The following is a 13,525-nucleotide window of genomic DNA, read 5'->3' as shown; positions in this document are numbered from 1 at the left end:
GTTTAGCTACGTAAAGTTTCAATACTTATGCCGGCATGTTATTTTTAAGTTACACTGTCGACCAAACCAGGACAGACAAGGTTTTGAAGTGTCAGACTGCCGGCCCTGACAACAGAAAATGCTTGCATACCAGGGTCAGCAAGGTAATCAGATCATTACCAAGCCGACTGTTATACAACTGGCGGTGTATTCTGTTATAGAATATGTCGGCCATTTGTTGCAAAAAATACCTTGTCCTGATGCCTAAAATCATCATAAGGTCGGCGTGGTTATAAATTATGTTCCTTGCCAACCGTATCATAGCCGGCACGCTAGTGAACAAATACCGTTCTGACGGTTTAACAAAAAATTGCATGAACTCTTGATGCCTAAAAGTCATAAGATCGGCATGGTAAAAAAATTTATACCCTGTCGACCTTATCATAGCCGGCAGGAAAATGTCAAAATACATTGCCGGTGGATACACATAAGAAAATATTTTCCTGGTGCCTAAAAGTCACTAGGTCGGCATGGTAAGAAACTTCCCACCCTGTCGGACAGTCTTAGTCGGCATACTGTGGAAACAAAAACCTCGCCGGTGAATTCAAAGTTCTAATTTTTGCAAGTAAAATTTCATTTTGATTGACTTGTACTTGGGAACTATAACGGCCAAATTTGGCCACCATCCCATAAATACACTACTTCTCTTTACAAAACAACACACAACTATTTGCATATATTCTCCAAAGCTCATACCATCATACACTCCATCTAACTCACCCAATAGCTCTCTACATACAACAATGGTATCATTTGATTCAAATGAAGATTTGGAAATTACTAAAGCTTGGTATGTGGACACTAGAGTTAGAAGGCAGTCCTCCGTAAGGGTGGATGTCGTAACCTTTTGGGCTAGGGTATACAACAAATATAGGCAAGAGTTTGAGAATCCAAATGGAAGAAGTGTTGAACAAATTCATGCTAGGCACCTAGTCATAGAAAATGCGATACTTGTTTTTTTGGCTATCCAAAAACCGATTCTGAATGCTAGCCACTTTGGCTACTCCATTGAACAATTTGTAAGTATTTTTGTGGTTTATTTTAAGTGATCCATGTTGTTTGATCTTCCTACTAAACACCACTAACAAAGTACGTTTTTTTTTGTAGCAGTAAGTCGTCAAAGCGCGCTACTTGTAGGAAAAGGGGGAAGCATTTGCATTCGATGCAAGCTATGAATTCATGGTCTCCAAAATCCCGGAGTATGTCCCATATCTCATGCATGCCGGAGATAAATGAGACTCGGATTCCTCCGGCGAAAATTGATGGTTTTAGTGTAGGTTTTGTGGGTAGATCTTTATGTAAACCCTCACGAGACTATAACTCGTCCACTAGGGTCACATAGGGGTTCAAAGGCTTGATGCACATGCTAAGTGCATTCGTTTTTCCGTCGACAAGAAGTTATGTTTTATGTTTCAATCAATGTAGTAACCAAAATTGCATGAATAAAGTGAATTACATCTTCCCATATTCTGTTTTCTGTTTGGTTTAACTATAGGTCGGCAGGGTTAGAAATCCTTAACATGCCGGCTACATGTCAGCCGGAAGTGCTATAAATTATATGCATGCCGACTATACTATAGCCGTCATTGTAGGAAATATTTACATGCCGACCGTAAGATTGCTGCCCCAAGAAACTCGGCATAATCTTCATTCAAAGACCCTTCCGGCCAATATATGGTCGGCGTTTTATTCATCCAAGGACCATGCCGGCTAAAATTGGTCGACGTATTATTCAAACGCAGACCATGCCGGGTAGTTTTTGCCGGCACCTTATTCAAAAGTCGATCTTGCCGATCTTTCACATTTTCAAAACCAATTTTTTTGATCGAAACCGAACTCATAAGACGGATCAAAGGTTTAATCTACTGAATTTTCATTTTCAAAATTTTAATATAAATTCAATTAATAAAGCTAATCAGATTTTATAATGTTAATTAAACAAGAGCAAATTAGCCATTTTGAAAATATATGATTATGGAGTCACCACTTTTACTTCAAAATGATTCAGATTTGTCTCATTTGGTATACTCCAATTAATCTGGGTATACCCCAATCTCACCTAGATGATAAATGGCTTACATATTCAGGGTTCTTAATTGAAACTAAAATTCGACCGTTTGGATTAGTCCCTAATCAAAGTGAATGTTGGGGCGTGATTTATTAATGATTTAGAGATCCTGGGTCCCGTAACAATAAAAGAGGCTAAATCCATTTTTCTATAAACCCTTAGGGGTAGTAACGGAAATATGATCTTTTGGTTTCTTGTAAACTGATTTCACCAGCTCCAACAAAATTTCATGAAATCAATGTATAGTATTAAAAACAAAGACATGTCTATAATTTAGGCAAAACGTCTGAATCTTACCAAGTATTTTTTTTGTTAATCTGTACCTTACGTAGATGAATCTCATCCTCTCCCATCCTGGTTCACTGAAGAAGATCTCTCAGCTTATGCTGCTCTATATGAGAAATCCGGTTTTCGTACTGCACTGCAAGTTCCATACAGGTAGGAGGAAGTCTTGGGTGATTTAAAACTCCAGTTGGAATTTGATCTCCAGAGACATTTTTCAAACTTTGAATCTAAAATAGTTTTAATCGTGCATTTTATGTGTAGGTCAATCTCAGAAGGGTTCCCAATAACGGATCCAATCATAAACACTCCAGCACTATTGATCATGGGTGGGAAAGACTACTTTCTGCAACTTCCAGGGATGGAAGGGTATATAACAAGTGGAGCAGTGAAAGAACATGTACCCAATATAGAGGTCAAATTTTTAGCTAACTAGCATGTAACTAGGTACGTGGTGTTGAAAGCGATCTTTGCTTCACCGACGCCAAACTCAGGCCATCCTTTCAAATGATCAATGTTTTACATTGCTTGGCTTTCGAGTAATCAAATTTATTAGATATGAGCCTGCCGTGGATTCTGTGGGTGCTGTGCTTGGTTTGAGTATGCAAGTTTTTCTATTTACTATCGAGTTTGTTAAGATGTGGCGCCATAATATTGTCAAATGGGGAGCGCTCCTGCTAACATTTTATAGACAAAAACATTCTGATATGTTTGATTCTGTGGTACATGTGATAGTTAAGTACCAGGCCTTGAAATCATGTCAATGCATCCGACATGGCTCTTGCAGGGAAGTCGAGTGTGCTTTAGGCAGCCAGGCTGGAAGCTAGATGATTGCGGATTGATTTTCTTTTTTAAAGAAGAGGTAAGATTTCAAAGTCCATAGGTATATATCTTCGGGCCGTGAAGATGTAAGGGCAAGCGATCCGTATGTTACAACCTTAGCCCGCGTGGTCTCTTATTTCGAAACCAACTACCATATGATCTGTTACTAGATGCAAACTGCCAATGTTGGCACAACCAGGGAATTCCAAGATATACTGCCAGCCCTAATTAACTCCAAAAGAACACGGGACAACAAGCCAATGATTTTCTTATTTTGGGAACTCATAAATTTACTCAACGAAAACTAAAATTTAAACTATCTGGCTAGCAACTAATCAATTTAAATCAAGTTTGACTTTTCTGGGTTAACTCTCACCCTATAATGCAGGTGATCAAACTAGCTTGCAAGAGATAAACACTCTAAAATCTCAAACATGGTTTCGGTTGGCAGCAATAATTGGAAGATTGATTTTAAAAGAATTTTTAGTGGCCTGGAGGTTAATCGTCTTGCTGAACTTCTTTTAGTGATTGCTGATAATCCTCCTATTTTAGATTCACTTCTGGACACTAGGAGGTGGGTCTTTAGATCGTAATGACTCATTTTCTATGAAGACCCTTTACTCTAAACTGCTGTCAGAAGATGGTGTCGACAATTTCCCGTATGCCTTCATTTGGAATCCCGCCATTCCTCCAAAAGTTTGTTTCCTAGTCTGGTGCTTACTTCATTGTAAACTGAATTATAGACATGCTGAATCGTAAAGGAACGAATATATATAATTGTTGTGCTTTATGTGGAGATGATACGGAGTCGCAGGATCATTTATTTTTACACTGCAAAGTTGCACGCAAAGTCTGGACTATAGTTTCACCTGGTGGCAATTGGTGTTGGGTTTTTCCAAGTTCAATGAAATCTTTAGCCTACTGTTGGGAGCGATCAACATTATCCAGATCTAGCAATTTCATTTGGAGTCTTATTCCGGCGGCCGTTGTTTGGATTCTATGGACGGACCGAAACCGCCGTATTTTTGAGAAGAATTACAACTTTATGAAGGATATAGACTTTGGAAATGATGTTAAAACTTTGGTGCTTAGTTGAGCAGCAGCTGCTGGGAAGAAATCTTCAGCATTTAGTTCATTTTTTTCAGCTTTCAGTTTGTAATTCTTTGTTCTCTTTTCTACCTCTGGTAGTCTTCTTTTTTCGTAAATTCTATTCTTCAACATATTTTCATCTTTCGATCAAAAAAAAAGAACAAAAAAATCTCATAAATCATTGGTACATTTAAAATTTGTAGAATTCATCCTATGCATGGGATAAATACATACACATGCAAAATATATGCAATTCAATTTACGATGCATGAGATTTTTCTACTAAAAGAAGCGTTTATATGTAAATGTATGTTCTCTAAGTCAACATTTAAATGACTGCCGACCCGGGCACATCCTCACCTTACATTCATGAAAACATCCAACAAAGTAAGCCAAAAAAAGAAAAAGGAAAAAAAATTTATAAATATAAACTGACCAGCAAAATAACCTAGCATTTTTAGGGACGACCCCAAAAGAATTAGAGGCGACACAAAAAGACAAAAAAAATTACAATCGGGAGGTTAATCCATAATCTGTAGATAACATTACAATCCCGTTTTTTTAATGGTCAAACTACCTTATACAATCGGGAAGTTAATCACAATAGGGAGTCAACTTAGTTTATATAACTTCCGAATATAAAGTATCCCCAAAATAAAATCTTCTATATTTTGTATTTTGATTATCCTATAATCGGTCGTAAACAAATTTATCTTGACTCCCGATTGAAGTAGACCTTTGGATAAAATGCTACCATAATCGGTAGTGAATTTATGTTATTTAACTCCCGAATATAGAGTAGCCCCAAAATGACATACTGCCATCCAAGTTTCAAGAACCCCATCGATAGTCTTTTTGACGTGCTATATAGTGATGCTATGGTTTTTGTTTCATCGACTATTATTATCCGCGATTCCGGACCTATCATTTATTAATGTCGATAAAAGAAGAGGAGCCATGTATATATGTTTTTTTTTCTCTTTTTTTTTTTGTTTTTTTTTCGTCTCACTCTTACGAGTGTAAGACAATTGTCTATGGGGCTTTTATATACTTAGCCAATGATTACCTTGTTACAACATCCACGACAGTATCAGGATCCCACTAAATCACTTTAGAGAAACATAAAACTGCAAAAATAAAAAGAAAGTGATTCAGTAATGATTAATTGCGAGGATGACTCTTTCAAACGACTACCGTAGATTAGTTTCGCATTCAATTATGAACGTATAAATTTAAGGATTGTAGAACGAAAAAATGGAACTCAATTTATAGCCGTAGGAACTGTTTCAACCTGAAAAGGTTTATAGTGTCTTCCTAAATAGCTCATAATTAACTCCAAAATATGAACTCTCAAGAATGCAAGAAATAGAAGAGTATTATTTATTTTTTTATTTTTATATACAAACCAAATATTCTTAACTACTCCCCCACACTTAAACTCATCATTGTCCTCAATATTCAAAACCAAAAATTCTGATTTCTGACAGAACATCCCTGAAAAACTCAAAAACTGTACAAACGGGTAGGGAACTAGGAAAAACATCATAAATGAAAGTTGTTCGCCTACGTATTTTCTATAAGGTGTCAAAAGGTAACAGTGTTTCGACAAACGGTATGACTTTGATAGCTTCTGGACTGACTGACATGCAATCTGAAAAAGTTCTGGAAAAATACCGAAACTCAAATGTCCAGGCCTATCGCTCCAACTTAACAGACTTCGAATTCATATTTTCTTTTTTTAAAAGAAATGTGTCTGTCCTCTTTAAAATTTAGGGTCAAACACTCAAATTGGACTTCATATGAAGTCTCGAGAGTTGTTTTCGTAACAAGTGCGCAGTCATAATTTTTCTGACGAAAATAGCTTCATCAAAACTTTCATTATAGATATAGGACTTTGTAAAATCTAAGATGGGAATGCAAGATATTATATGAAAAACTAAGAAAACTAAAAACAAAAGGAATAGATATACAAAACCGACGGGTTGCCTCCTACGCAGCGCTTGGTTTAACGTCGTCAGCCCCACGTTATTGTTATCTTCCGTACGCCAATAATCTGAAAATTTGGTAGTCCTTCCAAATAACAATCTGCAATTCAAATAATAGCTTCAAAAAAACATTAGCACAAAATATAAATATTGAAGCTATCACTTTATTGAAGTTTCCCCCACACTTAGTTCATTCTACATTAGGAAGTGGATAGAGAACATAGAATTCAGGAACTTTAATAGGTTCCTCAGCTTGGTGAACCCGCACCATACTCGAATCAAACACATCAAGTGGTGGATAGTTAGAAGAAAAATAATCTTTTAAAACTTTGAAAGCACACAACTCCAATACTAATTGAGGTATTTTCTCAAAAGTTGGGTTAACAACTCTTTTAGAATCTACTTCAATTGGATGGAAAGGATCAATAGATATAGAATTATACAAAGGATTAGGCAAACCTTGTTTTGGATCCTCATACGTAATAATCTCTAGTGAATTATTTACCTCAAGTATATCGTTATCCTCTATTGAACTATTATTATCTATCTCAATTGGGTCTTCCACGACTTCAATCAAATTGGTTTCATTCTCAATATCTATCTCTTTAACACTCCCGTCATCGGAATCGGAATCCTCGCCTAAAACGTCTAGTTCATTGATGCAACTCATAATTTCTTCGTTTGAGTACGTTACACCATTTATAAAAATAGACATGTCATACCCAATCTCCTTCTTTTGAATAGGCGAAGAATCGTTATTATGATCCGGAGTTGGAATAATTGTATCATTGTTACAAGAACTTTCCAAAGGTTGCCCATCTTCATCAGAATCTTCGTCAACCTCGTCATTTTCCATATCCCAAAGGCGTTGAAGTTCAGTTCGTGTGGATCTATCAATTTCATGAAGAATCTCTTTTGATGCTCCATATTTTTCTAGCTGCTCATATTGCTTAAAGAAGTTTTCTGACATTAACACGCCTAGTCCGTACTCTTTTTTTTGAAAACAGAGAAGGAAAAGCACGATAAAGAGGAGTATGTCTTGATTCAGTATCATAACTTTTTATTTGAGAAATCTCGTCATCTGCACATTACTAGAAAACAATTGATCAGAAGCATAACTATCCTTTCATCCTCGTGATTGTTCACTTACATTCCCGTAATAAGGTTGTTGACATGTACGATAATATCAATAAGGTTCCGTGGAATATTTATCGTATCCAAAAGATTGGTTTTGATTATACCCATAGGATTGTTGGTAGTTTTCATATGTATGAGATTGAAAACCATATTGATTACCATTGTTGTATGTGTAATCTTATGCTCCGTACATGTTATTTCCGTAAGGAAACATGAAGACTCACAAGAAACAGAAAATCAAAACAAAATTCTAAAAACAAAAATAAAAACAAGCTAAACAAATAACAAATCAATTAGCGACTGCTACCGGGCAGCGACGCCAAAATTTGTATGGGCTATCGTAGCCTCAACAAATTAATAAATATATTTCCTACTAATTAACTTGTAATATAGAGGTAGTAAGAGATCGTTCCAACAGAGATCTGTGTAATTGATAGGTTATTTGAAATAACAAGATAAAGTAAATAACAAATGGGGGTTTTGGTTTATAAGATAAATATAAATAAATACAATAATAAAGAAAAGATATGATTAAGGAATCCTTCGTCGTTATCAAGCGATTACTGGATTAGAATTCTTTTCTATCTTCCGTTAGAACCATTCATCATCAAACCGTAGAATAACAGGTACGCTTTGCTATCCCCAAAACTCCTTGTATCACCGGATAACAGGTACGCTTAGTCACCAGATTCTATTCAACTGAGCCGCCTTGAGGTACGCTTACAAGGTGTAACTCAATCGAACGCTTTAGGTTTTGTGAATTTAGGTTTGATTCCAGCAGTTAAACTCAGTACGATCGGTTCACTTACTGGTGTTGTTTCGACACACGATTGCTTTACAGAATCCCTATACAAGGTCTCATGCTTTCTACTTGTGTAGGAGATGCACGACAATTACGGATCGTTCAACTCTCTACTAGCAATAGAATGATCAATAGACTAATCTAGTTGCGCACCCAAATCAATCTAAGAATCAATCATAAACCCTAGATATAATGAAAACAAACAATGATTATTAAAACCTCAAATAGACTTGTATTGTTAATAAAGCTTCACTCTTGGAAAATTGAATTCATCCTTAATTAACAAAAGATTTAGCTACTCATATTACAAAAAAAATGAAGAATGGTGGTTTCCCCTTAAAGGGGTAAACCCTAGGTTTTTATGTAGAACTTGTGATATGCGATGATGATATTTTATTTTACATGACCGAGTACCTTTTATAGGTTTACATTGCTTGGTCTCCAAGTATTTAGTTTGGTTCAAGAACTCGACCCGAAATAACGAATCCAAACGTGCCCATAGGATTTCCAAGGTGTAAATACACGTTTCCTACTACCTAAGTTTGCGAACCTAGTCCGCAAACATCAAATTCCAGCAGAAATTTTCGGAATTAAGTCTATGAACCCAGTATGCAAACCCAGTTCGCGGACTTCACTCTTCGGTATTTGATAGAAACTGTTTTGGCCACAACTTCTTCATCCGAACTCGGAATGACGTCATTATTTTTGAATTATTTTTATATTTAAATTGTATTCAAGATTGTGATAAGAAATCCTTATTTTGAATGAGTTAAGATCGGTATTTGGACCTTCTCTTGATTTTGAGCGTTTTGCTCCTTTTCGTCGCACTTCTTCCATTTCTCTTGGACTTGGTCAATTGGATAATTGGAATACTCCTTTTCCTAGCTCTTTTCAGAACTTTGTAGCTCCCTTTTGGATGATTCACCTATTATAGACAAATAAGAGAAAGCAAGAGTAATAATACAAACACATGCAAGAATAATAACTTAAACAAGTATGGAATGGATACTAAAATCATATGAGTTATGCACTTATCATCCGTCGAGAACGATTAAATAGCCAGATTTGTTTTAATAGTCTTTATATGTCCAACTATGTAAGAAGGTTTTCATAGCGTTCAACCCGTTAGAAGTTGTAAAAAATGTGTTATATTCATTTTTATAGATTTTTCGAAATAACATTTGTCAATAGATTTTAAGTTATCTCCAATATTGACTTTTGATAAAACAGATAAAACATACGTCTCTTTAACGACTTCTATAATGGTTGTATTAATGAAAGTCGCAAGTGATTTTTTCTTTTAGATTTGTGGATATAATAAAATAATACTGAAAGCATCAAGAAACTCTTGTTGCTGTCAAAAATACCTATGTGCATATTTCTTAATAAAGTTGAGTTTTCTTAAGAAAACAAATGATCAGTAATTTGGTAGCATTCAAACAATTTAACTAGATTGATCGGACTTTTATACTACAAAATAAAAGTTGTTTTTACATTAGTGAGACTGTCGGTTTGATATTCTTTCCATGTCATATATGTAAACTTATTTTTATTTTTTTAAAAGACTGTGACGTAGGATTTTTTGAGATAATATTGATTAATTAACCTACCCAATGAGCAAACATTCCAAATAATTTTTTTTATGAAACCTATAATCTTCTTCTTGGATCAAACTTTTCCACCTGATCCGAAACTCTCCGCATAACCTAAATTTATGTAAACCCAAAACCTGGCGATGTAATTCAATATCTATTTTGTTACACAAAAACTTGTGATTCAAATGCAAGATATACCACTGCACCCTTTGTCAACTTGATCAAATTCATCTCCACAATAAGTACCCGTTATTCTGAATTTCATACAGTCGATTATAAAATCTTCGTCGAGGCCGAGTAATATTAACTAAATTAGTATGTTTTAGAAAAACCGAACCATTAGGTATATTTATAAACTTATTAAAGTTGTAATAGTTTTTTTTTAATGAGGAATGATATTTTATTGTAATTAAGATACCCAATAAGTAAACGCCTGCAAATAAAATTTGTTATATAAATTTTTTCGTGAATCAAACTTTTCCGCATTATTCAAAACCATCCCCATAACCCAAAATTTATATACAACCAAAGCCTAGCAATGCCATTCAACATCTATTTTGTTACACAAAATCTCATGATTCAAACATCTGCGTTTGAATCTAAAATATACCAATGCAACAATTTTTTTTTATATTCATAATAACTACTCATTACTCAAAATTTCATTGTCAAATCTTCGTCAAGGCCGAGTATCATTAACCAAATCAGTAAATAAATGTCAGTTTTACCCATTTTTAAAAAACTGAATCAGTAGGTATACATATAAACTTATCAGAGTTGTAATGGTATATGTTTTATAAGAAATGATTTTTTCATGAAACAACAACTCTAACCGAGTAATCTAACCATTTGAAATATATTTTGAGGCATACTCAAGGTTCGGCTGATAACTTATGTTTTTGCCTAGGGTCGGATGATAACTTTTCAGTCGAACTTAAACAAAAGTATGCCTCGAAACACTTGAGTATGCCCCAAAACAGTTTTCGACCATTTACCTAGCCAGGGAGATCCGGGGAGCGATTTAACCTTCGAGGGTCCAGTGGGCCGGGTATAATTTTGGGCCTCCAACTAAAACACATAAATAAAAAGATCCACTTCATATTCCCTTCCATCCTTCCTTATCAACTCAGTTGATTCATGGTCCTCTCGAATTTGACGAGAGAGTAGAGAAACAAAATTCCAGTGATGGCGGGAATCACTACATTCAGTACTTCATCATCATCATGTCTTCGTTCTTCAACATCATCAGGAGCTGCAGCAACACTTTCATTATCATCTAATAAACCATTCATTCTCCCAATGCGTTTATCTACACCTAAATTCACTCATCTCCGTTACAAATTCACCAAAATTCTGTCTTTTACTAGTAATGATATCAAAGTTGGTGCTAGTATTGAAGTTGATGGTGCCCCCTGGAAAGTTCTTGGTAATTTACTTGATAACATTTCATTTTCATTTCTTTAGGGTTTTTCAATTTCAATTACTATGAATTTAAGTTCAATTTAGGGTTTTCCGATGAATTTGTTTGATTTTGATAATGGGTTTTTGTGTTTGTAGAGTTTCTTCATGTGAAACCAGGGAAAGGAGCTGCGTTTGTGAGGACCAAGATTAGGAATTATGTTACTGGCAGTACTGTTGAAAAGACTTTTCGAGCTGGAATTTCGGTAAATTCTTTCGTTTTCTTTGTATATTTATTGGGATAGTATAGAGATTCCAAAGAGTTGTAGAATAGTTATGTATGAATTCATTGTATTGGAAATTTGGATTGAAATACGACTCAATTGTGTTGTTTGATGACAAAATACTAGTTTTTGACTCAATTTTGGATGTTCGTCTAATGCCAGATGAGTGAAGCTGATGTCGCGAAGGAGACTAAGCAGTACACTTACAAAGAGGGTGCTCAGTTTGTGTTCATGGACCTGGTATTGCACATAACTGTTGTTCTTATATATGCTCTTGATTTCACTGAGACCATGCCGCTTATTCGCGTTAGAGCTTAAGGCTTAAGAGTGATCTGTAGCGAAGTTGTTTATTAAATTTTTTTGGTTGTTGTATGAATGGAAGACTACGTATGAGGAAATTCGTTTAAATGACTCTGATGTGGGTGACAAGAAGAAGTGGCTGAAAGAAGGAATGGACTGCATTATGCACTTTTGGAAGGGAAAGGTAATTTGTCCTTGTAAGTTACTAGTTCTTGATTGTACGATCGGCTGGATTATATGTTAATTGAAGTATTCATGATTGTTGTTACTTCAATGCAGTGTATCGACTTTGAACTTCCAATCACGGTCAAGATGAAGGTGATTCAAACTGATCCTGGCCTAAAAGGTGACACTGCACAAGGTGGATCAAAGCCAGCAACTGTTGACACTGGTGCTACTGTGAGTGTTCCTTTGTTCGTTAACACTGGCGACGATATATTGGTGGACACTAGAACCGGGAATTACATGGGCAGGGAGAAATAGTTTTGAAACTTCTGGTTTTTCGTAAGCACCCTATTTTGTCGCAAACATTTACCTATTTTTGTTTACCCATACGCAAGCGAGTAGTAGTATAACAGAGAGAGAATCCTACTTATGTAGTTCTTCCTGGTACTAATGAGACCCATACTGAACAAACATTCAGAGTTCGGTTCAGTGTTATCTTCGTTATATATATGAGTATCACATTTCTTAAAGCAGTAAATGAAAGGCATGGATTGCTAATTTCTTGTCCTAAAATTTGAGATTATCTTTTCATGTCAGAAAAGCTGGTCAATGGAAAAGAAATTTTTAAGCATTGAGATATTTCATTGGTTCTGAATGATTTATGCAGTTTGTTGTCAACAATGTGGCTGTAGTTTAGTGGTAAGAATTCCACGTTGTGGCCGTGGAGACCTGGGCTCGAATCCCAGCAGCCACAATTTTGTTTTTGCACTACATTCTCCTTGTTCACCTGACAGAAGAGTACAGTGTTGCTTTTTTTATTTTGGCAATCAGAGCTGATCTTTATAGTAGTCTTACAACATTTTTTCTCAACATTGTTTTAGCCAAACTTGATCTTCTTTGTTAAATTATTTTTGGTCCCTATCTCATCAGGAAAGATCCTTGCGGAGGGACCTTTTCTCTAAGTTCTGCAGTGAGTTATCAGGTGGAACTATCACCTGCACTTAGTGAACTTCAGTGTTTAATAAATACGACCTCACCAATATATAACAAATCTTGAGTGGTTGATGTGAACACGTAGATCAATGTCATCTGGGTATTCATAACCAATACGAGCAGGCTTATGATAATACAATAAATAGGCTGCGCCTGAAGGGAATGTATTGGTTATGTCGAGTCCTCGACTCAGAGTTCTAATACTCTTCCTCGTCTCATCGATTACAATCATTGTCCTTGGCTCATACAATAAGATAAATAATGGACGAAATATAAGATGTACGAACATGATGTGCCGTAAATAACGAATTGAATATATAAAGTATAGACATGAATATAGACGAAACGATTAACTTGTATGACTCTCTTTCAGATCGATCTCTGGGATTGGGTTTTCATTATATGTGTGAGAGTTACAGGAATAATCGAATGACTTTGAAACCAATATAGGTCTGCGTAGCAGGAGGAATCTTACTTACTCTTTTCTCTCTCTCTGTCTCTCTCCTAATCTCCTTTTCCAAAATCCCTCCCCTCCTCACTTGGGAGAGAGGGGTATTTATAGGGTG

At 35.6% G+C, this 13,525-nt stretch overlaps 1 protein-coding gene and 1 non-coding gene across 2 annotated transcripts; both read left to right on the top strand.

The window, feature by feature from the left end:
• Positions 1-10,945: 10,945 nt before the first annotated feature.
• On the top strand, positions 10,946-12,521 carry LOC113357862 (elongation factor P-like). The gene is made up of 5 exons (XM_026601348.1): positions 10,946-11,245; positions 11,377-11,483; positions 11,664-11,741; positions 11,884-11,985; positions 12,081-12,521. Exons 1-5 carry the CDS (start codon positions 11,005-11,007, stop codon positions 12,282-12,284), a joined length of 732 nt encoding a protein of 243 aa, XP_026457133.1. The 5' UTR covers positions 10,946-11,004; the 3' UTR covers positions 12,285-12,521.
• Positions 12,522-12,648: 127 nt separating this feature from the next.
• TRNAH-GUG lies at positions 12,649-12,720 on the top strand. Its single transcript has one exon. It is a non-coding gene; the product is annotated as a tRNA-His (tRNA).
• The last annotated feature ends 805 nt before the right edge of the window (positions 12,721-13,525 follow it).

Source organism: Papaver somniferum, chromosome 3 (genome assembly GCF_003573695.1).
Source record: "Papaver somniferum cultivar HN1 chromosome 3, ASM357369v1, whole genome shotgun sequence".
NCBI lineage: Eukaryota > Viridiplantae > Streptophyta > Magnoliopsida > Ranunculales > Papaveraceae > Papaver > Papaver somniferum.
This window is presented reverse-complemented; position numbering and strand designations above follow the sequence as displayed.

Bases quoted from the DNA above. Each gene is read 5' to 3' on its own strand.
- LOC113357862 (XM_026601348.1), top strand. From the start codon at position 11,005: ATGGCGGGAATCACTACATTCAGTACTTCATCATCATCATGTCTTCGT. The intron at 11,246-11,376 runs GTAATTTACTTG...TTGTGTTTGTAG, and splicing joins TGCCCCCTGGAAAGTTCTTG to AGTTTCTTCATGTGAAACCA. The intron at 11,484-11,663 runs GTAAATTCTTTC...GTCTAATGCCAG, and splicing joins CTTTTCGAGCTGGAATTTCG to ATGAGTGAAGCTGATGTCGC.